The sequence below is a fragment of the Onychostoma macrolepis genome, chromosome 18 (assembly GCF_012432095.1).
Source record: "Onychostoma macrolepis isolate SWU-2019 chromosome 18, ASM1243209v1, whole genome shotgun sequence".
In the NCBI taxonomy this organism is placed as follows: Eukaryota; Metazoa; Chordata; class Actinopteri; order Cypriniformes; family Cyprinidae; genus Onychostoma; species Onychostoma macrolepis.
The window spans coordinates 13208374-13234441 of record NC_081172.1 but is presented as its reverse complement, the minus strand read 5'-3'; the positions used below and the strand labels follow the sequence as shown (position 1 = coordinate 13234441).

Below are 26068 nucleotides of genomic sequence, written 5' to 3'. Positions count from 1 at the left end.
ATTTTTTTTTTTTTTTACAAGAAAGTACTATGATTTTTGTGGAAACTACCATGATTGTACATGTTTGTTTTGACATAACTTGGGATATTATGGTAAATAAAGGTGGTAATCATATGTACATGGAATCGCAGTACTATGATATTACTGTGATTCAGGTGGACACTAAAGTAACAGTAATACCATGGTATTTTTCACATAACTTGAGATACTGTGGTAAATAAAGTTGGTAATCATATGCACATAGTATTACAGTACTATGGTATCACCATGGTTTTTGTGGACACTACCATAACAGTCATACCATGGTATTTTATTTTGACATACCTTATGCTATATAAGGGTGGTAATTATATGCCAATGTATCAAATAATTATGGTATTACTATGAATTTTGTGGACACTACTGTAACAGTATTACTATGGTATGTTTTGACATACTTTATGGTAAATACAGAGGGTAATCATATGTACATGGCTTCATAGTACTATGGTATTATCATGATTTTTGTGGACAGTACTATATTATGGTATTATTAGACAACTTTGAAGTACTGTTATAAATACAGTGATCATACATCACTATCACAGTACAGTACCTTGGTATTCCCATTATTTATGCAGACACTACCATGGTATTTTTTGACATATCTTGGGGCACTAGGGGTGATAAAAGTGGTAAGTAACCATAAGTACACAGTGTCACAGTACTATGGCATTATCATGGTTTTTGTGGCCCATCCATGACAGTTTTATCATGTTTTCTTTGGCATGCGTTGAAGTAGTGTGGTAATCATAAATGATATCACAATACATAACTGCAATGGAATGTTTTGGCATACCAATGAGCACCATCCTAAATGGATACGGTAATCACACATATGCTGTTTTTTCTATTCATCACAGTAAACTAAATGTACCATGGTTTCCACAAAAATATTAAGCAGCACAACTGTTTTCAAAATTGATAATAATAGTAATTTTTTTGAGCACCAAATCTGAAGGATCAATGTGACACTGAAGACTGGAGTAATGCCTGCTGAAGATTTTGCCACAACAGGAATAAATTACATTTTGAAATATAATACATTTTCCTTAAATTGAAAAAATATATATATATTTCACAAAATGTCTGTATAAAAGCAGCATTGGGGAGCATGCGATACTGTTTTATTTTGAAAAAAAAAAATACTAATAAAAAAAAATAAATCAGTAACACTTTAAGAAACACATATTCATTATTAACTAAGAATTTTCCCCCAATAAATTCCTAATTACTGCTTATTGATAGTAAATAAGGCAGTTGTTTAGTAGTTACATTTAGGTATAGGGTAGGGTCTAGGGATCTAGAATATGGTCACACAGAATAAGGCATTAATATGTCCTTTATAAGTACTAAAATACAGCCAACATGCTAGTAATAAGCAAGCTAATAAGCAACTAAGTGATAGTGAATATGTGTTCCCTAATCTAAAGTGTTACCAAAAAATACCTTATCGACTTCTTGAGCAGTAGTGTATATATCATGAAACATACCAAAAAACAATAATAGCAACATGGTATTCTGTGGTATTACTATCTGATACCATCTTTATAACATGGTAACATCATAGTACTTCAGTTAATGGCAAATAGAGATAAAATGCTCAAAGAAAATTTGATTTTCAACACACCTGTGATTATATAATACCTGACAACCACACAGAATTGCCACAATCACAATGTGAGGGCACAATAGCACCCTTATTACACACAGCATCAAAGACAAATCACAGCTCACAATGGAAGCATCAATAAACATGCCATAAGAGAACATTAGACACACGGTAGTGTAAAGGCATGTGTGTGTGAGCAGCTACAATTGAGAACACCGTAAAGCCCATCACTATGGCAACCATTTACCAAATGACCATTCACAGGATGCACAAGTGTTACAGATACACACCGATACAAGGAAAAAGACATCCTCTGCCGTTCTTTTCATTCCATCTCACACTCACATAACGAAGACACCGCAGTGAGGACATAATATCTTAGAAAAGACAGGACGGGCTCCACCGAATCGCAGTGTGCCAGTGCAACCACACACAGTCGTTGCAGCATCGGCGAGAGAAATACAGCGACTGTCACAACATTACATCTCATTTACACACACGATCAGTTTCGCCCAAGTACAACCTCACGGAGGGGCGAATAAACAGATTTCAATCCCACACCCCGGGAATGCCATGAATAGAGGGATCCTCCATTCCTGGTGACAGAAGCGAGGGTAAAAAGAGAGGGAGAAGCCCTCCTTGATCTGGGAACATTAATAATTGAGATGCTACAGCAGTCACACCAAGCACAAGCGTCCATAAGCAGTGGACAGATACTGTGCCCCTTTCTGACAGCGTACACACACCGCCCAGCTGAGCCTCACAAGCACGACGACACACACACACGGTGCCAGAAAATGGCAGTGGAGGATACACACCCAAAAAAATCTCAACCCACCCTCTCTCGCCGCATATTAAGAGAGAGAGAAAGGAAAAAATGAGAAGATGGAGAGGAGGAGACGTGGGAGACAGAGAGCCCGAAGGAGCCTGGGTTGCTGCGGACGAACCGACCTGAGCAGCATCCCTCCCCCTCTCTCTCCACCACCAGCGTCCCCGTCTCAGCCTCTCCAAACCCTTCCCCTGTTCCTTTCTTCTCGGTTCCCGACCCTCCCGGGCGGCCGTGCTGCTGTCTTACCTGCGGCTTGCTGGGAGGCTGTCTGTTCCGGCGGTTGGGTCTGGGCCTGGAGCGGGTGTAGTGCCTCAGTGTGTGTCCTTCGATGGGCAGGTCCATAGGGGGCTGAGGAGGTGCAGGCTCCGAGCGCCGGGGCTCTCTGTTGCTAAGAGCGGCAGCAGCAGCAGCGGGAGCGGCAGCAGCATCCGCCTCTCTCCTCAAGTAGGAGGGGCTTCCTGGCTTCAGCTGGCCTGCCGCTGTGACTGACAGCCCCGTGGCCAATGACAATGACAGGGCCCGCCTCCTCTCCTCCATTCCTACCCTGGAGACCTGAGGCCCTCCCCCTCCTCTCTCCTCTACCTCCTGCTGGGGATGTGTGGCCGCACGCGCCTGCTGTTCCCCTTCCACATCTAACAAACCTGCAGAGAGAGAGAGGGAGGAAGAAAATAAGGGACAACGGAGGGAGATAGTGAGGGAGGGGAGAGACTGAAGCCTGTATGATGTGTGTATCTACATGGAGAGGAGGAAATAGAAGAGAAGGAGAGAGAAGGAGGAATGATGGGTATGCAGATATGCAGCAGAGGATAGGAGAGGGGAAATGAAAGATCAGTGAAAAAGGCAGGGAAAGGGAAAGAGGAAGATAAAGCTGGACATCACGGACAGTTCAGGATATCCACATGATTGATGAGACGCCCAGGGAATCTCACAAAACCACGCCTAGAATGTCATGTCATGTTTGACCCCAAAATCAATAAATATACAGTCTAATTTATTTATGATTACATTTTAGATATGGGAAATCAAGTCTAATTAAAGATCTAATTTTTATGACAGTTAAGTACATCCCCCCCCATCACGTCACATTTATTACTCTCAGTGGTGATTATTATTACAGTAATATTTTTACTGTATTACAATAAAACTGTTTTGGTTTCGTTTTTTTTTTGGAATTTTCACAGTTAGCCAGTTAGTCAGTATAATAAACACACACACACATACATACACACACATATATATATATATATATATATATTTATATACACATACATACATATATTATTCACACACACGTGCACAATAGAGTTTAAAGTTACCTTTTTTTTTTTACCAAGTTTTGGCTGTCTAATATTGTTGTGGAAACTGTATTGATTTTTTTTTTTTTTCAGAATTCTTTGATGAACAGAAAGTATAAAAGAAACATAATTAATGTAACATTATGAATGTATTTTGATCCATTCATTGCATCCTTGCTTAATAAAAGTATTCATTTCATTAAAAATACAAAAACCAGTGCTTTGCATTATAGTAATGTCACAATACTTCTTCATCCAATTTATTTTGGGGTGAAATGTGACTGGAACAAGAAAAAGGAAAGATAAGAGCAGAGATAACAGGACAGGTACACACAAAAGAGCAGAGGAAGAAGAGGGTGGCGGACCGGGGGAGGGGCTTTGTCATGGTTGTAAGCGGGTGGCCCCCTCCCTCGTCTGAGGGGCTCAGTGGTGTGAGAGTAACAGGGCTATGCTCCAGTTAGCTGCTGCCAGCAGTGTTACACAGCTGATTATATTTAGTAGAGACAGGGTGGGACCTCCCAAAATCAATCCCCCCACTGTCGCAGACTCAAACACACACCACAGATAGACGTCCAATTAGACAGGGAGGGGAAGTCCCATGAGATGGGGATCCCGCTCTCGCAGACAGGACTTCAAACAACAAAGCACGCTTTTGAAGTCACGTGCACTATAGCACTACTACAGTGCATCCTGCATCACATACACACAATCTCACACATTTGCACAAGTTAAACACACATGTGTTGTCATGAAATCAGTTTGCACATGCTATAGTAAAGGATGATGTTGAATGTGGTCTGTTTAACCATATATAGTTGATTGATTGTAAAAATCATGCTGGCTTTGTTCAGATAAGAGCAATGACAAGTCTTTAACTCCTCCATATTTGATTACTGCATAATTAAACAGACCTGAACATGACCTCTGACCTCAACAGCTGTGGTGTGTGTTCCAGGCTTTGTTACAGCCAATCATCTTTCAAGTAATGCGCAGCTATGATGTTACCAGTACACATGTGATTTAGGAGTGCAAAAGCAAAGACAAATGGCAAAGGGTGAGACTTGTGCAAGAAGCACTTGTCGGCATCAAGACACAAGGGACTTACTTTTGATGGAAGGGGCGGGACGGATGCTACGGGAGTGGAAGCTGTTCCTCCAGTTTACGGGGACATACTGTGGACAAGTAGAGAGAAAATCAAACTTAAATACATGCAAGTGACTGCAATCAAAGCCACGCTCTAGATTACTAAAATAATTTGAATTTATAATCAAACTCTGATTATAAAACAATAAATTCTGTGAAAAATAAACAAGCTGTGTTGAACGCACATCACTTGAATTGCAAAAGAGGGCTCTAAATGCCTCAGACCACTTTGAAAAATTTGAATTTTTTAAAATCTGGAAATTAGTTTCAGAATTTAAAACAGAAATGTTATAACAAAAAAGAATTTCTATTTTTTTGTACAGATTCTTAATACAAGTTTTTTTATTTTAGATGTTCTTCCACTTTTAATCATTCCCAAATCATACTGGAGAACATGGATCATCAATTATGACACAAAGTGGTGTAGATTATTCAGCAAAATGCTAAGAAATCATGGACTTTGTGTTAACTTTTAATCAATTATTTAATCAGTTAACTCAAATTACTATCCGGATGATATAATTTGAAATTTGCATGAGAGAATAAAATAAAATAAAATAATTTTCATTAGCTGGCTTCAGACTTTTATACACCTCTAAATTTTATTATTTCTTGGTAAGTGTAAACAGTCTATGATTAGTCTAATATGAACTATATTGTACTTATATTATTATACAATTTTATAAAAGTAACAAACCACACAAGGCTGTGTTACGGTGATTTTAAAATGCTTACTAATTTACTTACACTACATTTAAAAGTTTGCAGCCATTAAGATTTTTTAATGCTTTTGAAATAAGAAAATACTCAGAAATACAGTAAAATCAGCAACATTGTAAATTATTGTTACAATTTTTAAAAACTGATTTTATATTTTTTATATATTTAAAAATCTTATTTGTTTCTGTGAAGATAAACCTGAATTTTCAGCAGTCATTACTCCAGTCTTCAGTGTCACATGATCTTATATTCTGATTAGGTGCTCAAGAACATTTGTTATATTTATCAATGCTGAAAACAGTTGCAATGCTTAATATTTTTGTAGAAATTGTGCCTTTTTTAGAATTTTGATTAATAGAAATTTCAAAATAACAGCATTTATTTAAAAAAAAAAAAAAGCCTTTACTGCAACTTTTGAACAATTTAATGCATCCTTGCTAAAGAGAAGTATTCATTTCTTTCAAAAAATATTACTTTTGAGTGGTAGTGTATGTAAGGTAAAGTCCTGAGTAAATGTTGGATCGGAAAGCTAGAATCGAGCAGATATGCTCTGTCCTCACATCATCTGTGGGGAATTCATGCTCCATCACTCTGAGCTGAGGAACATTGGCCTTGATATTGGTGGACTGGGAAAACTCCCTCATGTGCTTGTCCTGAAAGCAAGCGAGATATATATTTCATGTCATACACATGCACACACAATTCTCATGTGCTCAATATACACATTCATAAATGCAAACACTTACCAGCTTTTCCTGAGCCACTGACAAATCCTGAAGAACTTCTTCAATTATACTTTCCACCAGAGAGACACTGACAGACAGTTTCAGTTCACTGAGAAAAAGTGAGAGAGGGGAGCACAAAGTAAAAAAAAAATCTTTTGAGGTTTCAAGAGTTTAATATCGTTTATATAGCGATGTGCATGTGCGTCCCACCTGAGCTTGTTTCTGATGCTGTTCTCTGTCTCTTGCATTGTGTTTTGAATGAAGTGTGCAGCCTGACGTGTCTTCCTGGCCACACATTCTGCCAAATGCTCGCTGACACTCGACCTCTGGACGACTCTGGGGCAGGTCAGCTGGGCAGACTGCAGCATTGCCGTTGCCAGTTCCTGCAGAACACAAGAGAAAATCTGATTTGTACTGCCATCGAATTACAGTGACCTCCACTAAAAGCAATAAACATACTCAACTCTCGATCTCGATCATACTACATACCAGACACTACAGAAACACCCAAAAAACATGACAAAACTTCACCTGGATTTCCTCAGTGATCTCACTCCTCAAGGCTGTAGCAGCATCATTGAGAATGCATTTCAGCATGTGACCACTAGAGGGCGCTCTGCCCAACTCATAAAGCCCTGCGAAAGACTGCGGGGAAAGGTCAAAAGTCAAACATTACAAGTATATTAAAAGCATCGTTATCTTGTTATGGAAATGTTAAACTGTTGTTATGTAAATTTACTGCATAACAGGAATGCCTTTTACACTACAGTTCAAAAGTTTGAGGTTGACTTTTATTTTGAAAGGTTTTAATACACAAATTGATCAAAACTGAAAGTAGACCAAATCTAAATGAGAGACTTTTATACCGTTACAAAATATTTATGTTTCAAATAAATGCTGTTCTTAACTTCTTTTGAATTCTTTATTCATCAAAGAATCTGTTTTTCAACTGTTTTCATCATTGATAATAATAAGAAATGTTTCTTCAGTCTATTAAAATGATTTCTGAAGGATCATGTGACACTTCAGATTGGAGTAATGGTTGCTGAAAATTCAGCTTTGCCATCTGAGGAATAAATCACATTTTAAAATATATTAGAATATAATTTTTTTTTTTTTTTTAATTCAAGTAGCCTAATATTCACTAATATTACTATTTTATTTTTCTGATCAAATAAAAGCAGCCCTGAGAGACTTTCAAAAACATTCAAAATCATACCAATCGCAAACTTTAAATTGTAGTGTAAAAAAATCTGGTTTTAAATCTGTAATATTGCAAACCATGTAGATGTGTAATCTCATACACTAATGGCCGTCTTTGCATGTTGAAGCGCTTCCTCTGCAAGCAAGATGTCCGACTGCACCTCTTGTATATTGTAGCAGGTTAAAGGATGCACACTTTCCTGTAGTTTCTTACAGAGATCCTGCACCAACTGAGAGAAACCAAGACTTTTTCATAATGATCGGAACCCTTCGTATGTATTATTACAGTCTACTATATCATAGGCAGTAATAATTATATAGAAATTACATATCCACACAAACCTGTTCAGAGCGAGTGGTCTTCAGTCCATACTGCAGATGACACAAATCCTCACCTGTTCTACACTGTCTCTGATTGTTCCTGTGTAAAAAAGTCTGGATCTACATATACACACACAAAAAGAGTCAGTTTTATATCATTGTCTGTTCTTATGGCTTTCTACAGTCCTGAAAACAAGAACTAACTTTCTGTAAAGCCTCCTCCATCTTCTCTGGAGTGTTTCGGTACGCTTGAAGAACATCACTCATTGGAATAGACATGTTCTGTAGTGTCACGTTTCTGTTTGAAAACACATACAGAAAACAAGTGTAAGTCATTGAAAAAAGTCTGTTTGTCTGTGGGTTGCTCTCACCTTTCCATGGCATTGGCCACATCCATAAATCCTCCAGCAGTCACATTGTTTCGGTCCCAAACCAGTGTTCTGTCAGAAAACAAAGCACAGCCTACATAAGTAATGACAGTGACTGCAATTTTGCCAAATGGGACTTGTTTTGTTGATCCCGGTGAATGATTCCTGTCCAATATAATGTTAACCCCATCTTCTGAATGCTTGACAGGAATCATGATCAAGGAACATGTTTAACTTGACAAAAAGTCACAATGTGTGGAAAATTACTTTAGCTTGGTGTTGATCATGAGGGCCTTTGCTAGCATCTTTGCTCCTGTGTCACCTATACAGTTTCCACTGATATCAATCTTGGACAGGCTGGCGTTGCTGCCCAGGCTGTTGATGAGGATGGTGGTACCAGTTTTCAACTTTGAGTCACATACAGAGAGAGACTCCAGTGGCTAAAAAGTGTAAAAAAAAAAAAAAGACAGTAAAGACATCAAGGAGGTCACTTTCCATGCCAAATGCACTTATGAGGCAATGGTCATTATACTGAAGGGCTATATTTGCTTCATCAAGTTCCATTGATCTTACATTTAGAGTCATTTTCATGGAGTCATTAACCTTTGGCTATAAGTCTCATTAAGATTTCTATCAAGGTCTGAGTCTCATTAGCTTTAGGAACAGTATCTACTGAGAAGTTCGGGTCGTGAAAGGCCAGCACTGATTCTTTGGAGACCATAAATGCTCCTATTAATGTGGATAAAGTTACATAAAGTTGAGAGTCTGTTTTAATGAGTCCTATATGTGAGTCAGAGCTGCTCGTGTAATTACTGAGCCCAGGCGTGCCTTGATAGAGAGGGATTCTGGGTAATTAAAAGTCAAGGCTTGCTGGAGAAATGAAGGAGGGGGGGCTCTCTGTGGACCTTCTCTCTTTATTGGTTCTAGTATTACAGACGCAAACACACACAGAGGCACACATACCAATCTTTAATGTTAACTGAGCCAAAGACAGCAGCTCTTCCTACTCTCAACGTTATATGAGAGCTGTGGTCCGTAGGTGGACTTTCTGGAGTATATATCTGTGGTGTATGGGGGAAGTGATCCTATTTTGCAGCAATTCTCATACCATTTCAGAGAGCCTGGTTATGAATATGACTAAAGTATGATTCTAATGGAGTAATGAGAAGTGTGTGTGTGTGTTTAGTGTTTTTGATTATTACAAATGATGTACTTACACACTCCTCCTCTTGAATTAGCTGAACAAGGCGGTGTAACACATCTGTAAGAGCTCTGAGAGAAAGAGGCGGCATTTAAAATATGCATCATATGCATGAAAGAAACAGGGGGAACGGGTAGATATGACGTGGAGGGGGAGAGGATGGGCTGGATAGACTGAAAGGTACATCAAAAATGTCTTTTAGTGATTTAAGTGTAATTTTAGTGCCTCCAAAATTGTAATAGTTTTCAAACAGGTTTCCTGAACACTCATACATCTAACCTTCAAATAAACACACATACTATTTCAAAAAATATGACTAATTCACAGCTACACTTCATGGCACTTACTTAGACTTCATGGCAAAATTGCGTCCAATTGAAAGGTGCCGAATTGAATGGCTGCGACCAATGGAGAGAATTAAAGTAACCATATTGCTCTCAAAACCTGTCAAGAGAGAAACCACAAATTACTCATTGTGATTTGTCTACGTATACATCATTTAATTTCACAGTAAGTGAGCCATACAACTTCTATCACACACAGCCACCATATTAGACAAGCCTCCTCTTTCTACATGCCAAGCAGAGGCAAAGCAAGCTCATTTTGGCCCTAATGCTTCTTGCGTCTTTATTTATTCTTTTAAGGACATTTGGCTGAGTAAGTGTTAACTGTGTTAACAGTGTTAACTGCAAAGAGTCGACACAGGATGCATTCTAGGCACTAGTTCTTAGTGAATAAGTAATTTTACCTAATGAATAAGCACTAGTGTCTATTCAGTACTTACTAGCATCTAATGAATATGTACTAGTATCTAATAAATAAGAACTAGTATCTAATGAATAAGCACTAGTACCTTTAAAAAAGGTACTAGTCCCTAAAGAATAAGTATTAGTACCTAATGAATAAGTACTAGTACCTAATGGAACAGATACTAGTAGCTAAAAAGTAAGTACTTGTAGATTGAAAATAGATATTTGTAAGTTTTAAGGATTGAATGTTATAAACCGCTTGCTGTAGAGACACCGCGCAGCAGAATGGCAAATGGTACTGAGACATGTTTTAAATAGTTGTACTTCTTTTAACATGACATGTCATTTTGAAAAAAGGTGGCTATTTATTTCAGAGATATCTTGCAGGAATTACAATCATTTTATGCATACATTCCATAAAAATAAATCCATAAATCCGTTAAATTTGACAGGTGTAAAATGATTATTGTACTGTCCAGTCATGTTTGTTTTCATCCTTTATAATTCAAACAGTTCTCTCATTTATTTCACACTGACACTGGTCTCAGTGTTTGTATATGTGTTCAGACAGGTGTGATAGCCCTGCAGCAGCACAGTGTGGGTCCAGTGGGTCATGTGTTATTCTGACTGATGTGTTGAGCCTTTTCTCCTCATGTAGCAGATACAACAACGCCTATATTTGCTTTGTCTCCTCCTGGGCTATAAAAATAGCATGGCCTGATTCCATCTTCTCCCAGGGTTCAACATTTTCACAAACATTGCTTCTATCTTAAAAAGCACCACTAGTTGCTTCAAGAACCACTAAAATGGTTTCATTTTCTATTATGCAGATATCTAGTTCAACAACTAAGGAAGATTCCAGGTTAATCACAAAATAAACGGTTGATTACCACAGAGAATGAAATTCACTTGTGTCCCAGTTTAAAACCCATGTACAGTAATTAAAAACACTTAAAATGTGGAAAAAGTTCCAGAGTGCTTAAAAGCAGAAATGTAAAGCTTGTACTTTGTAAAACATATTTACATGAATTCTTCATTAAAATGCATAATATCTGAGTGGTTAAGAATTGTCAGGGGGGAAAAAACATATTTGATACATATCTTAATATTTATTGTGGTAGGAAGTGTGGGATTTTGGACCAAATGAGACTTCACAGTGGGCGGGGCTACCCAGCAACACAAATAGAAACCAAAAGATGACTGTTTGTCCTGACAAAACTCTGATTCTATTGTCTGCTTTTATTCTCATTTTCTGCTTTTGTTTATCGCTTTATCGCATCATGCCTGGTTACTTAGAATATTTTCCCAAAAACATCTATGCTAAAAATGTGGTAAATATCACCAGGTCGTTTATACAGACGTACACAACAGCCCCCTGCTTCTTACTTATCTTGTGAAAAGAGGTTTTCTAAGCAGCAGGAGGACAAACGCACACACACACACAGCAAGTCAGATTAATTTATGCCTCCATCTCTCCATGCATCAGTCAGATATGATTTATAACCTGATGTGAGGAGAGACCCTGTAACCCCTCTAGTGCTGTTGTGAAAGAGTTAGTCACTGAGAGAAATATAATAAATCTGACAGAAATAAAGAAGAAGGTATGAAGGGAGGTTAATAAAGTGCTGGCCACATGGAAGAGAGAATAAAATAAGAGACTGTACCATTGTCAGACAGGTCCAGACTGCAGATGGCCTTGGCCTCAAAGATGTGTTCCTGAATCACATGAGCTCCAGCCGACCTCAGCTACACGTAACACAAAATCACACACACAAAATTTGAAGAAAAAATGTATGTAATTCTTTGATGTATAAATGTGGGTGTGTGTGTGTCTGTACCTCACAACAGCTGATGTCAAGCTCCAGCTCAGATAGATAAGTGTTGGTGGCCAAGCCCTGTAGTAACAATCTAAACAACATTTACACTGGACATTAATAACGATAAAAGAAAAACACATATCGTCAAAAGATGTCTATTTCAAATGCTGTTATTTTCAACTTTCTATTTAAAGGGGACATCAGATGTAAAATTCATTTTAACATGGTGTTTGAACATAAATGTGTGTTGGCAGTGTGTGTACACAACCACCCTATAATGATTCAAATCCACCCAGTGCTTTTTTTAAGTCTCCACAACTCATAAGCACCGTCTCTGATCAAGCCTTTCACAGATTCTTGGCAAATTGATGTCACACAGACTGGCCCCTCCCACGACTATTGATGACTATTGACCCGCCCTGAGTGGGCTCACTGAACTGTCCACAGTCTGCCATTATTTCGACGCTCGAGCAGGTGTAAACTAAAAAAAGGTTTTTATTATTCTTATTTTTTAAGGGAATGTGCCCCCTGATCTACCTAAATGCGTCTATCTTCGCACGAATCATACGTGATCCAGTTTCACCTACATCACTTTATCACTTTGCAAATCGCCTTTCCTAATAATGTGCTAGTTAGCGAGTTTCACGACAAATGCGGCTAAAGTTTACAGTCCCAGAGAACTGCTGCTCACCCCACGGAAGAGAGGGGCGGGGTGAGCAGAGCTCAATAGCATTTAAAGGGACATGCACCGAAATGGGTCGCCGTCAACTGAGCTGTTTTTGACTAGGTAAAAAGGGTGTTGTTTTACACTACCATTAAGGAATTTTAACCAAAGTATGTTATAGACTTTTCATGAAGACCCTAAAGCAGGGATACTCAAATCTGGCTCGCGAGATCCACTTTCCTACAGAGTTTAGCTCTAACCCTAATCAAACACACCTAAGCATGCTAATCAGTGTCTTCAAGATCATTAGAAAATCACAGGTAGGTGAGTTTGAGCAGGGTTGGAGCTAAACTCTGCAGGAAAGTGGATCTCGCGAGCCAGATTTGAAGATCACTGCCCTAAAGAATCACAACAACATGTAGAAAATGGGCATCTGATGTCCTCTTTAAAAAAGTAAATGAATAATAATATTTTTTCACATAAATATTAAGCAGCACAACTGTTTTCAACACTGATAATAATAAGAAATGTTTCTTGAGCACCAAATCAGCATGTTTGAATGATTTCTGATCATGTGACACTGAAGACTGGAGTAATGGCTTCTGAAAATTCACCTTTGCATCATTGGAATACATTTTAAAATATATTAAAATAGAAAAGAGTTCATTTTAATAATATTTTTAAATATTACTGTTTTCAATATATTTTTGAAAAAATCTTACTGACCCCAATTTTTTTAAAGTCACAGTATACAAAATTAATTACGGATATTTAGGCCATAAGCAAACAGATGCAAATTTCCTATCTCAGGAGTACTCCAGCTTGTAACACACACATTTATGCATATATTGGTACAAACCCCATACCTGAGAGCTTCTGGAGGTAGTTTAGTTCCAGCCAATCCCACGTATTTTAACACAGTGCTCTTGCTGAAGAAATCCCTTACACTGCGTGTGACCTCTCGTACTTTCCTAGAACAGCCACACAGATCAGTATGTACATGCAGCCTGTGTAGAGATGCTTATAATTCATAATATCACTTTTGATGGCTCACCTATGAGAAAAAGTGTTCCTGGAGAGGTTGAGGTAGCTCAGAGTAGTGCAGCAGCCCGCAGACAAAGACACAAACAACTAGAGAGAAACAAATATAGACAGAGAAAGGTCAAAGGTACTCTAGATACGATTTGGAGGAAATACCGTAGTGAAAATATCAAGCTGGTTTACAACCCAAACATTTTTGACATTGAAGATGCAGAATATAACTGATGTGACTAACTGTGTCTAGAGGGCAGTCGGTGTAGCTGAGGTCCAGGTGAGAAACTGCATTTGGAGCAGATAGGAACTTAAAGAGGCTCTAAAAAGAGACAGACAAGCATGTTATTTCAAAGCCGTCCCAAGTGTTCAACTCTATACATTCTTTTTTGCTAGATTTTGCAATGCTGGTGATGAATAAAACCTATCAGACAGAAAGGCAGACATATGCAGCAATGCGAAACCAAGACATGGCTTCAGTAATCACAAATAATATTCAATGACTGCAAACAACATTTATAGTCCCTCGAAACAAAACGTTAATGTACTGAAACACATCATTGATTCCATCTATATATCACACACCCATACAATTATCAACAACAAGTCCACAGGCAAGTGGCGTTTCGGGCCAGTTGACATGAGTGACACGTTTGGGCTCGTGCTGCATTGTCACTATTTGTTCGTAGATTTTTATTTTTTATTTTTTTTGTCAAATTCTGCTGATTTAAACATGTCACCGAAGTACTGTTAAGTTTTTTTTCTTTTCAGTTTTCCAGTGAAAATAGTAGTTTTTTTTGTTGTTATTTACAAAAGAGAGAGTAAAGGCATTTATAATGTTACAAAAAAAATTCTATATCAAATAAATACTTTTCTTTTTAACTTTCTATTCATCAGAAAACCCTGAAAAAAATTTAGCATTGTTTCCACAAAAATATTAAGCAGCACAACTGTTTTCAACACTGATAATTATATGAAATGCACCAAATCAGCATATTAGATTGATTTCTAAAGGATCATAGGACAATGAAGATTGGAGTAATGTCTGCTGAAAATTCAGCGTTGCCATCACAGAAAAAAAATTACATTTTAAAATATATTAAAACAAAAAATAGCTGTAAATGGTCAAAATACTATTGTTTTTACTGTTATTGTTTTTAATCAAATAAATGTTGCCTTGGTGAGCATTAAAGACTTCTTTAAAAAAAAAAATTAATTTTAACATTTTGAATGGTAGTGTATCTATTATATTTCATATGTATAATATAAATAGTTATTTTGGTGGTGCGCCAGTGAAAATACTGGCTGGGCAAGCACAAATTTGAACTAAGGCCCTTACATCCTCCCAGCTCTCCCAAACTCACCACAGCCTCTTCTGTCGCCAGGCAGCCGATGTTTCCGCTCAAGTCTAGGTGGGTGAGAGTGTTGCAGAGAGATGTACTTTGATGAAGAACTTGAACCAGACAGCCCAGGCCTGGGCGACAGGAAGGGAGAGAAAAAAGTTGAAGACGCCAACAGCATGGCAACCAAAGCTACACTGTCCTCAGAAAATGTATCTAGTTACTATTGTAGGCATGAAACAGCATCTTGAATTGTGTAAAAGGGAGTAAGAGATCAACGCAGCACCTTTCGGGGACATAGAGACCTTGGAAAGGTGCAGCTGACTGAGGCCACGAGGCAGTCTGCCCAAACTCTGACTAAGAGCAATCACTCCTAAGTTTAAGAAAACAGAGAAATCACAATATCAGCATGTGTACACAGAAAAAACAATGAACAGGTGGAGACCTAATCTCAGATCAGAGAGAATATCTGCATCAGTACCTTTATCTTCAATAGCATTGACAGAGAGGTTTATGATATGAACAGCAGAGGCAGAACTGTCCCGAAAAGCGCTGGCCATCTTCACAGCAAAATCCCTGCATCGAGGATGCAAAAAGAGAATCAATTTACCTCAAAGACACTGGGTAAATGTGTTTAGCTTTTCATAAGCGCAAGGGCCTTAATGAAACTCACATTTTGAGTCCGCTGGCCTCCAGACTGATCTCCTCCAGAGAACAGGACCGGGCGATCATATAGAGGACCTGCTCCTGCACATCAGGGGTCTGAAAACAAAGACCAAAGGCTGATAAATGACATACAATTCTCGTTTTTGGAGGCTGATGGACGACACATTAAGAATGACATGAATTATGACATAGCTACTATGATAAAAAAAAAAAGAGCTGTGCAGCCATAAAGTATCGAAGTTTAAATAAAGAGAGGCTTGTTTGGTTTATTCAAGTTGTCCTTGTTCTACCCATCCTTCAATCTTTATCTCCATTTTAAATGAATATACTGTATCACACTTGAGCTTGTCTTGTCATGGTGTTGTCATGCGTCATGGTCAGAACAACAATTTATTATTTGGCAAGTGGCCTATATATGACCTTTCCACAGCCACAAGCGAGAGGAGATGGAGGTCTGGCATGAGTGGATAAGCCAGTCTAAACACAACCATTCATCTCAAAGTTTCCAGCTTTATTCATCAGTATTCATGATTATTTGGCCCAGTAGTATCTATACATACCAGTTTGAAGTCCTTGCTGCATATCTTGGTGAACCATTGGTTGAAGGACAAAGCACCCACTGCTAAAGCCAAGTCTCTGTTCAAATTTTCATCAGAAATACCACAACATCAAAAGATATATTAACAGTGGCATTGATTTATATATTAAAAATACTCCCGTTTAGAAGTTTGGGGTCAGTAAGATTTTTTTCAAGAAATGAATACTTTTTATCATCAAGGAAACATTAAATTGATCTAAAGTGACAGTAAAGACTTTTAAATGTGTTTCAAATAAATGCTGTTCTTTTGAACATTCTATTCAAAGAATTTAAGTATCACAGTTTTCATAAAAATATTAAGCAACACAGCTGTTGCCAACATAATATGATTATTAAATGATAATAATAAGAAATGTTTCTTAAGCACCAAATCAGCATGTTAAAATGATTTCTGAAATATCACGTGACAGGAAACAGTGATTTAAAATTGTAATAATATTTCATAATATTACTGTTTTTACTGTATTTTTTATTTTAAAAATGCAGCTTGGTGAGAATAAAGTTGTTTTTTTTGTTTTGTCTTTTTTTTTTTAAATCTTACAGACCCTAAACTTTTGAATGGCAGTGTATTAAAGTTTTATAAATGAAAATTATATGAATACATTTATATATGTGACCCTGGACCACAAAACCAGTCTTAAGTCGCTGGGGTATATCTGTAGCAATAGCCAAAAATACATTGTATGGGTCAAAATTATAAATTTTTCTTTTATGCCAAAAATCATTAGGATATTAAGTAAAGATCATGTTCCATGAAGATATTTTGTACATTTCTTACCGTAAATATATCAAAACTTAATTTTTGATTAGTAATATGCATTGCAATATTTCGATTTTTTTGCACCCTCAGATTCCAGATTTTCAAACAGTTGTATCTCAGTCAAATATTGTCCGATCCTAACAAACCATACATCAATTGAAAGCCTATTTATTCAGCTTTCAGTTGATGTATAAATCTCAATTTCGAAAAATTGACACTTAAGACTGGTTTTGTGGTCCAGGGTCACATATGGTGTATACTATATAAATGTATATATAATATGTCATTTTACATATTAAAAATGAATTTCTTATTTAGAAGTAAAAGTCATTGTATCTACCTGCTGTCTAAGTGACTGAAGTCAATGAGGCTGAAAACCCGACAGTTCTGAACATGGTAAATGTTATCGACGTCCTAGAAACCACAGGAGCAACAGTTCTTAAAACCACCATCGCTTATCCTTTGACAATTTGATTCTTATTAGTAGTGATTACCACAGACCCACTGAACTTCCATACAGCAAGGGAACTCATTGAAGTCACACAAAGCTGCATAAGTGTCCGAAAAGCCTCCTGTGAAGGACCAAAGAGAATGTCGAAATCAAATCAAAGTATTTAGTTATCTAAATAACATCTAAATGTGACTGTTCTCTACAGCTGATCACACAAAACGTTATAATAATCATCTGACCACATGGTCCAACTGCTCCATTCACATGTTCTTCAACTCTAGAGGCAAGACTGCATAGCCGCTCTTGGAGGTCAGGGGGAACTTTCTTCAGCAACTTCCTGAAAGGAAGAAAGAGATGGAGGGTGATAAAGGAAAGTAAAACACGTCAGTAAAACACATCAGCCAACACAAATTCTTTCTTCAGTTTTCCAGTCAGTGGTAAAATAACTTATATATGCAATGAACATGCTGGCATTTGATGGCATTAGATAATGAGTACTAAAGGTCATATTTTTTTTCCATTTGTGGGCAGATAAATCTGTTAAGACTTTCGAGAAGAAGTGAGTCAAATCAGTGAAGACTTTATGGTTTAAGTCATTAGAGGTTTTCACAAGGAATAATATGGAAAAGTGAAACTACATCAAGATCATCCACTTGTCTACAATGATTGATAAAAGCAGTGGTTTTGCTCCAGGACCCAGATTTTACACTAGACATTCAATACATAAAATAGGCCTACATTACGGTCAGCACAAATGCGTATAACCTTGTTGTAAGTGAACACGTATTTAATGTAGTCTGGGTCATATTTAATTTATAGGAAGAATGAGTTGAAAAATGACCTCAACTGCACTTTGTTTCTAATTACATGTTTACATTAAAGAGTGGTCAAATTAATGTAATGTGAAATTACGCTGTGAAATTTTGCAGGCAAATTACAGTCATTTCAATAGGAATCCATACGAATGGGAGTTTCAAGGCCGAAGAAGTTGCTCACGGAGATTTCACTCATCGTGCCGACCAACAGAAAGCTGTCATACATCTCTACACTATGGAAATTGGTTCTTTTTTTGTCTGCAAATTTTCACCAAAATTTTGCTAATGTGACCATACCTTTAACAGAAATATGTAAGCAATTTAAATGGAAAAATCTGTTAATTAGTTAAAAGTTATCTATACTTCAAAAAATATTTTAATTTTGACTTTTTCTCAATGTAACAGTATTGTAAATTATAAAAATGTTTTTAGAAGTAAAAAAAAAAAAAAGTATTATTATCTTAATATTTACAGAGAAACATATGTGACCCTGGACCACAAAACCAGTCTTAAGTCGCTGGGGTATATTTGTAGCAATAGCCAACAATACATTGTATGGGTCAAAATTATACATTTTTCTTTTATGCCAAAAATCATTAGGACATTAAGTAAAGATCATGTTCCTTACCGAAAATTTCTTACCATAATTGAATCAAAACTTAATTTTTGATTAGTAATATGCATTGCTAAGAACTTCATTTGGACAACTTTAAAGGCATTTTTCTCATTATTTTGATTTTTTTGCACCCTCAGATTTCAGATTTTCAAATAGTTGTATCTCGGCCAAATATTGTCCTATCCTAACAAACAATGGAAAGCTTATTTATTCAGCTTTCAGATGATGTATAAATCTCAATTTCGAAAAATTGACACTTAAGACTGGTTTTGTCGTCCAGGGTCACATATTATATTTAAAAGTCATATAAATAAATTAGTGCTCAAACCATTAATCGTGATTAATCACATCCAAAATAAAAGTTTTTGTTTACATAATATATGTGTGTGTACTGAGTTTATTTATTAAGTATATATATAAATACACACATACAGTATATATTTATAAATACAGTATAAATATTTACATGCACATACATTTATATATTTATATTTTATATATATATATATATATATAAATATATTTAATATATAAACATAACATATTTTTCTTAAATATATACACATGCATGTGTTTGTATTTATATATACATAATAAATATACACAGTACACACTCATATATTATGTAAACAAAAATGTTTATTTTGGATGAGATTAATCGCGATTAATCATTTGACAGCACTAAAATAAAAATATATGCATATTAGTGATGCGCGGATGAGCTAAAACGTCACCCGAGTCCGCAGCTTCAAATAAATTATCCACCCGCCAACCGCCCGCACCTATATTTTTGTCTGATTTAGATAACCACACCCGATCCGCACCCGATCGTCGCATTCAGGGTTCGTACGGTCATGAAAAACCTGGAAAAGTCATGGGATTTTAAAACAGCAATATCCAGGCCTGTAAAGTTTTGGAAAAATAAATAAACCCAGAAAGTTTTGGAAAAGTCATGTTTCACAATTCTATGTAGGCCTACAGTAGAATTACGCTTAATCAGGAGGTCCTGAATTTCGGTGTGGGATTGCGCATATATTCCCGCAGCTTTCGACTTTAAAATGAGGGAAATTCCTGCAAAACATTTATTCAGTATAGCGTGTAGGTTAGATGAGTAAATCAATTCACACAACCAGTCATTTGAAATCAGCGTGAGTGATTCAGCTGTACCGCGTCCGCTCTCTTTGACCTTCTCTTCACATCGGCGCATCTAGTGCTGCTGCACGCTGGGATACAAGACTTTAGCTCGCGTTTCCGTACAGTTGACAGAATTGTCAATTGCCTAATCGGTCATTGTTGCATCGTCACAGAAATGTATTATTTGCACGTCTTTTTAAGTCTTTCGGTACTCGTGCGCTCCAGAGGCGCTTTTCTGTGCGCTGCAGTCACATCCAAAGCGCTGCGCTGCGAACAAACAAACGAAGCTTGTTGCGCTTAAGTGGCCAAATACACACAAAATAACGTCAAAATGGTTGTCCTGGCGAGTATCCTCATAATGTCGGTTTTGTCTTAAATTGCGAAAGAAAACGCATGTGTATAAGTATTGGATCTGTGAAACAGGTCTTGTGACAGCAGCGTAATAAAGCTGTGCCGTCTGTTATTAATGTTAATCAAACAACAAAAGAGAGAGGAAATCCCTCACTGCTCTTGACTAAATAATGTTTTGTTGAATAACTTTAATATGTTGATTTACAGTTTATTCAATTTCTGTATCCTATTTAAAACACGTTCATATTTTAGAAAATGTAGTTATAAAATTTGCATGATTAATGATTTATCTTATCCACCCGCGACCCACCCGCAAATAATCAAAATGCAATATTTTATTACCCGACCCGCGGATTATCCGCAGCGCCCCGCGCATCACTAATGCATATATATTTATAGGTAAAGTGTGTATTTTAAGAGTAAATTATAAATATGTATAATTTATTGTTATAAAACTATAATAAAAATATACAAAATATAAATTCAATTTAAGTTAAAAAATGAATTGCATTATTTATGTTTAAAACCTTTTTTAAAACAGTCTTTGAGGATGAGGCCGTTACACCTGCCCATGTTTGCATTTGTGCCAAAGTACTGTAGAGCTGGATTGGCCACAATGCTTTTGAGGTCAATAACAAAATTTTGATAAGCCTATTTCTTTTGCTATCCTAACTATACCTGATTATTTGGTCAATGCATTTTAAACCACAATGCACAACTGGATTAGACTATTTTTTTTTAATTAAAAGCACTGAAATGGAAATCTAATGAACAAACAAATGCATGAAAAGTATTTGAAGTAATGCACAATGTTAGATCAGCGGTGATGATTAACAGGTCACTCACCCGGGCGATGAATCCGGAAAAATCTTCTTGAGTGAGGCGGTGACATGGGTGACCACAGCTTCCAGATCTCGCACTGACATCAGGCTAAGAGAGTAGATCTGCCTGTCCGTCTCAATAACCACCTCACAAACGCACATAAACAAGGAATGATGAGTGATTGCAAGTATCCATAAAAGAACCAACCGGCTGGCTGATTTGAAGAGGAACTTTCCTTTGAGACAAATCACTTCTGAATCCCCATTACGTGCCTCCAACAGTTTGACATTTAAAGCAGTTAAAAACCACATGCTTTAAGCATGTAAAAAAAAATTAGGGTTGAAAACTGACCTCAACTTCCCTGTTTCTAACTATATGTTTACATTACACTATAAATATTTTGAAACAGAAAAGTAATCTAAAATACTGCTGTAAAAATATCCATAGGTTAAATATAGAGATCCTTATTACATTATTGACATGCAAGTGTATTACTTTTACAAATGTTTTTTTTTTTTTTTTTTTTATAAGTAGTATTATCTCAGAGAAACTTTATATTTAACAATATTACCCTGCGATATTACCTTTTTAAATACTTTTATTCCGAAAAGAGTGACCATAATGACTTTTACACTGTTGCAAAAGATTAAACTTCAAATAAATACTGTTTTTAAATTTATATTCATCAAAGAATAATGAAAACTTAAGCAGCACAATTTTTTTCAACACTGATAATATTATGAAATTTTAGTGTTGCCATCGCATGAATACAATACATTTTTAAAATGTATTAAACCAGTTTATAATTGCAACACTATTTCACAATATTACTGTATTTACTGTATTTTTTATCAAATAAATACAGCCACGGAGAGCATAATAGTCTTCCTTTAAAACAAACCCCAAATGGTTCAAATGCTTAATTATTTAAAAAAAAAAAAAAAAAGTTTAATAAAGTTAAATAATGAATTGCATAATTCATGGTAAAGTATACTGATATATTTCTATTACAGCTGCTAATTTTTTATCATAGTCACATTTACATGTATTTCATTTTCGTTTTTATTAAAAGAAACTCATAAAACAAAACAAAATGTCACAGTGTAGATTAACAAGCAACATTAAATGTCCATAACTCTTAACTCTTAAGTCTATCATCATCGTAGCATGTTATAGCAGTAGATCTCTTACCTGCTCAATGCTGTCGATAGAGATGGCATAGATCTCTAGATAACTGAAGGAACTCTCCACCTGCAGCGAGAGACAGAACCGCTGTAAACAGCACACATACTCTGACATGTATATGCAGCAAATAACACTGGAAATAAAGTGACTCAGAGTTAACACAGAAGAGAAGGTGGGGGTCTGGGAGGTCATTCACAGAAACTCAAACACAGAAGTTGAGCTACGAAACACCATTTTTTTTCCACAGGAACTAGTACTGAGTCATACACTTTCAATATCTAACTGCATATCATTACACAGTGTGGTACAATCCATTAGCTCTTAGCCCTTAAATTCACAAATCAAGAAATACAATCCGCTTTAAAAAAAAAAAAAAAAAAACATGCCATTCAAACTTTTCTAAAACCTTCAGTCATGAAATCACATTAAACAGTTTGTCCTAATAATAACAGTAGTCATTAACATGTTTTTTGAGCTGGAATATGAAACAAATATCACTAAGAGGACATTTGCTAAGAAATATTCCCCCCTACAGCAGTTTGAGTTAATAGTGGACATGACCCACTGACCCTCTGGTTTCTAACCTACCGCTTGTTTTATCAGCTGCATATTTTCATGACAGAGTCGATTCACTGTTCAAGGTTATTTGCTGTTTTTTGGCTCCGTGACAATATCCTTATTTTAGCAGAATAGTAGAAGCATTTATTTCATATACATGTTATTCTGAATGTCACATTTAACATTATGATTTATGAATATTGCATGGTATGTTGGTATTAAAACAAGTGCGATATGATCATGTAACATTATTTTGAATTTTAAGTATTTAATTTAGGACTCTCAAATCGATTAATGGCAATTAATCGCATCCAAAGTAAAAATTGGTGTTTACACAATGTACTGTATGTGTGTGTGAGCTGTGTATATGTATACACACACATACAGTATATTTAAGAAATATTTACATGCGTGTGTGTGTGTGTGTATATATATATACATATACAGTATATAAAAATTTTATAAATATATTTCTTAAATATATACATGTATGTCTTTGGTGTGTGTGTGTGTGTGTGTGTGTGTGTGTGTGTGTGTATATATATATATATATATATATATATATATATACACACACATTATGTAAACAAACTTTTATTTTGGATTCGATTAATCGCAACTAATCGATTTGACAGCCCTTATTTAATTTTAAAATACTCCATAAAATTAGCATGTTCTAATACACAATGGACTTTATTTATTATTACTTTAATAATTTAATTATTATTAATTGAATCATTATTTAAATCATTCTTTATTTGCTTATTTATTTTGTTTATATACTATATTCAATAAGCTTAACCCTATTGTATTTAGGCTACATTTTGTCATAATTTAGAACAATGAACCCACTGTATATTAACAAACATCTTTTTTCTAATTGTTTTCCTTGAAAGATGTGCTTTTGATATTTTTCTTTCTTTTCTTTACATTTTTATGTGTGACTTGAGTGTCCAGATGCTTTTTGGGCTCACTGCAATCTGAAACTATGCATCAGTTTAAAAAAAGTGTAAGATAGTGGTGAAGAAATCATTTGATAAGTGTGTGTGTGCCGCATTAAAGTACTGGTCTTTGATAACCACGTTTCCACTCACAAAGTAGGCCAATCAACATAAAAAATTGTAAAAGTATGTCACGTATTGCTCTGGCCCTGGTGTGAGATCTATGTAGGACCGAATTATATAGCGTTTCCCACCTTCACTGGTTGCTTGCTGTGGAACACATGAGCTCTCCATTGAGACATCACCTGTCAAAGAACAAAAACACAAGAGCACAGAACAGAAAAAATGAGTCTAGTGCCATCTGCTGGTCAACACAAAGAGCTCGTAACAAAAGGCTAGCTACTTCCTTTCAGTTGTACCCTAAAATCTGTTTTCATTTTTTGTGGTTTTCAGTCTCATGGCTCAGCAACCTGCCTGAAAATGTTGTTTTTGGTCTGAATTTTATAGCAATATGTTTTCGCAAAACCACAAACAACAATATTCTCATACAGAGAAAACACGCAGCCCTTCAGTGACAAATGACGTTTCACATACGAACAATGCAGTGCTGACTGTGCAAGCAGGACCATGCTCTGATGCTCTGCAGTGCATGAGACATGCACATCTTCATCAGCACATCTCTACACCAGCAGCAAATGCTGGAGAAACACCACAGTCAACAGTAAAATAATACAGTATTACAAGTAACAGCAGGAGGGCACTGATCGTGCGGCTTACATCAAAAGGGCTAGAAAAATTTCCACTCATATTTGTGTTACAACACAATTCTTATAAAAGAAATACAAGAATTAAACTTATTTTTTTGTTTTAAAATTTAAAAAAATATATATATTTGCCACCCTTTAAAAATTTTAATTTTATATATATACTTGTTTGGTAAATTAAATACTAAGAGTAATATATATATATATATATGTGTGTGTGTGTGTGTGTGTGTGTGTATGAAGAGTTAAGATGCAAAAGCCTCTAAGTGCCATTTGAAATTTTCTTCTAAAATTATCATTTTCTCCTATGTTTATGTTCAGTTATTTCACTTTAATGGCAATGAAAAGAACCTATTCATTGCCATTAAAGTGAAATTACTGAACCTTGAAAAATTTCAAATGGCACTTATAGACTTTTGCATTTGAACTCTTCATATATGTACTAATACATGTGTGTGAGATCAAATTTAATTGAATACATTTTATTACAATTCTGAAATGAATAAATAACAAATAAATTTAAATAATTAACACAAATAAAAGGCTGACATACCAAAACTCTGCTCTCTGCTCGTCCCTTGTACTGGTTGAGCTGCACCAAACTCATGAACTGAACCCTCTGTGGCTTCAGATACTGAGTTATGCATTCTGGAAATCAAGCACACACAACCATTTATGCAGAACTGCACATCACATAACTTTAAAAGTAATCTTAGCACCGTACTGTAATGTAGAGACTGTATAGTCTGAAAGAGCTACAAACGATTGCCTCGTAGAATAAACAAGTCTACTGGTTATTATTTACTCATATTTCAGTTGTGTTCAGAAAGTATTGTTTAAGCACCTTACCTTTGAGGCAAAATGGGACCTCTGTCTGCGCCGCCATAATGTCTGTGGCAGCAGGGTGAAGACAGGCCAGCGCTGGCTGCTCTCATGTAAGTGTGTGACACACTCTTGTACACACACACATCCTGCTGCTTTATGATTCATGCTTATGGGGGAAAACCACAGTTTGAGAGTACAGGTCTGAGACAGGATGTGACACCTGAACTGCATGAAGAGCATCCTATCAAAGTTACTTCATAATGTGTAGTTTCACACATCACAGCAATCATTTCAACCCCAATGCATGTATATTTGCAAATTAGGTTAATATAAGCTTAAATCTGTGGTACCCGTGAGAATGATAACACTTGTCAAATCACTGACCTGTTTAAACGATAGATGTTTTGGTGTCAGCTTTGCAGAGATGCATAGAAAGGAAAAACGTTGTATTTATAACTCTTTACTTTTTAACGTATTGATGGCTAGATGGCGGAGGAAAATAAAAACGCTAAATTGACTTGTTT

At 36.1% G+C, this 26068-nt stretch overlaps 1 protein-coding gene across 4 annotated transcripts in view; it reads right to left on the bottom strand.

The window, feature by feature from the left end:
- The window catches only part of carmil2 (capping protein regulator and myosin 1 linker 2), a 46078-nt gene extending 20025 nt beyond the window's left edge, over nt 1–26053 (bottom strand). For all 4 annotated transcript variants that reach the window (XM_058751425.1, XM_058751426.1, XM_058751427.1 and 1 more), the window contains exons 1-32: nt 25929–26053; nt 25569–25710; nt 25273–25367; nt 24210–24260; nt 22463–22522; nt 21296–21417; nt 17773–17870; nt 17584–17654; nt 17423–17496; nt 16285–16360; nt 15732–15820; nt 15540–15634; nt 15345–15431; nt 15083–15192; nt 13963–14040; nt 13741–13817; nt 13553–13657; nt 12044–12113; nt 11870–11951; nt 9804–9900; nt 9473–9527; nt 8523–8695; nt 8259–8327; nt 8092–8185; nt 7909–8007; nt 7668–7796; nt 6895–7008; nt 6574–6746; nt 6385–6472; nt 6199–6291; nt 4881–4947; nt 2727–3121 (exon numbers count right to left, since the gene is read on the bottom strand). In XM_058751425.1, the coding sequence (XP_058607408.1) occupies nt 2727–3121; nt 4881–4947; nt 6199–6291; nt 6385–6472; nt 6574–6746; nt 6895–7008; nt 7668–7796; nt 7909–8007; nt 8092–8185; nt 8259–8327; nt 8523–8695; nt 9473–9527; nt 9804–9900; nt 11870–11951; nt 12044–12113; nt 13553–13657; nt 13741–13817; nt 13963–14040; nt 15083–15192; nt 15345–15431; nt 15540–15634; nt 15732–15820; nt 16285–16360; nt 17423–17496; nt 17584–17654; nt 17773–17870; nt 21296–21417; nt 22463–22522; nt 24210–24260; nt 25273–25367; nt 25569–25605 (3123 nt within the window). In that variant the 5' untranslated portion in view covers nt 25606–25710; nt 25929–26053. The remainder of the gene's footprint in view (nt 1–2726; nt 3122–4880; nt 4948–6198; nt 6292–6384; nt 6473–6573; nt 6747–6894; nt 7009–7667; nt 7797–7908; nt 8008–8091; nt 8186–8258; nt 8328–8522; nt 8696–9472; nt 9528–9803; nt 9901–11869; nt 11952–12043; nt 12114–13552; nt 13658–13740; nt 13818–13962; nt 14041–15082; nt 15193–15344; nt 15432–15539; nt 15635–15731; nt 15821–16284; nt 16361–17422; nt 17497–17583; nt 17655–17772; nt 17871–21295; nt 21418–22462; nt 22523–24209; nt 24261–25272; nt 25368–25568; nt 25711–25928) is intronic.
- Between the last annotated feature and the right edge of the window lie 15 nt (nt 26054–26068).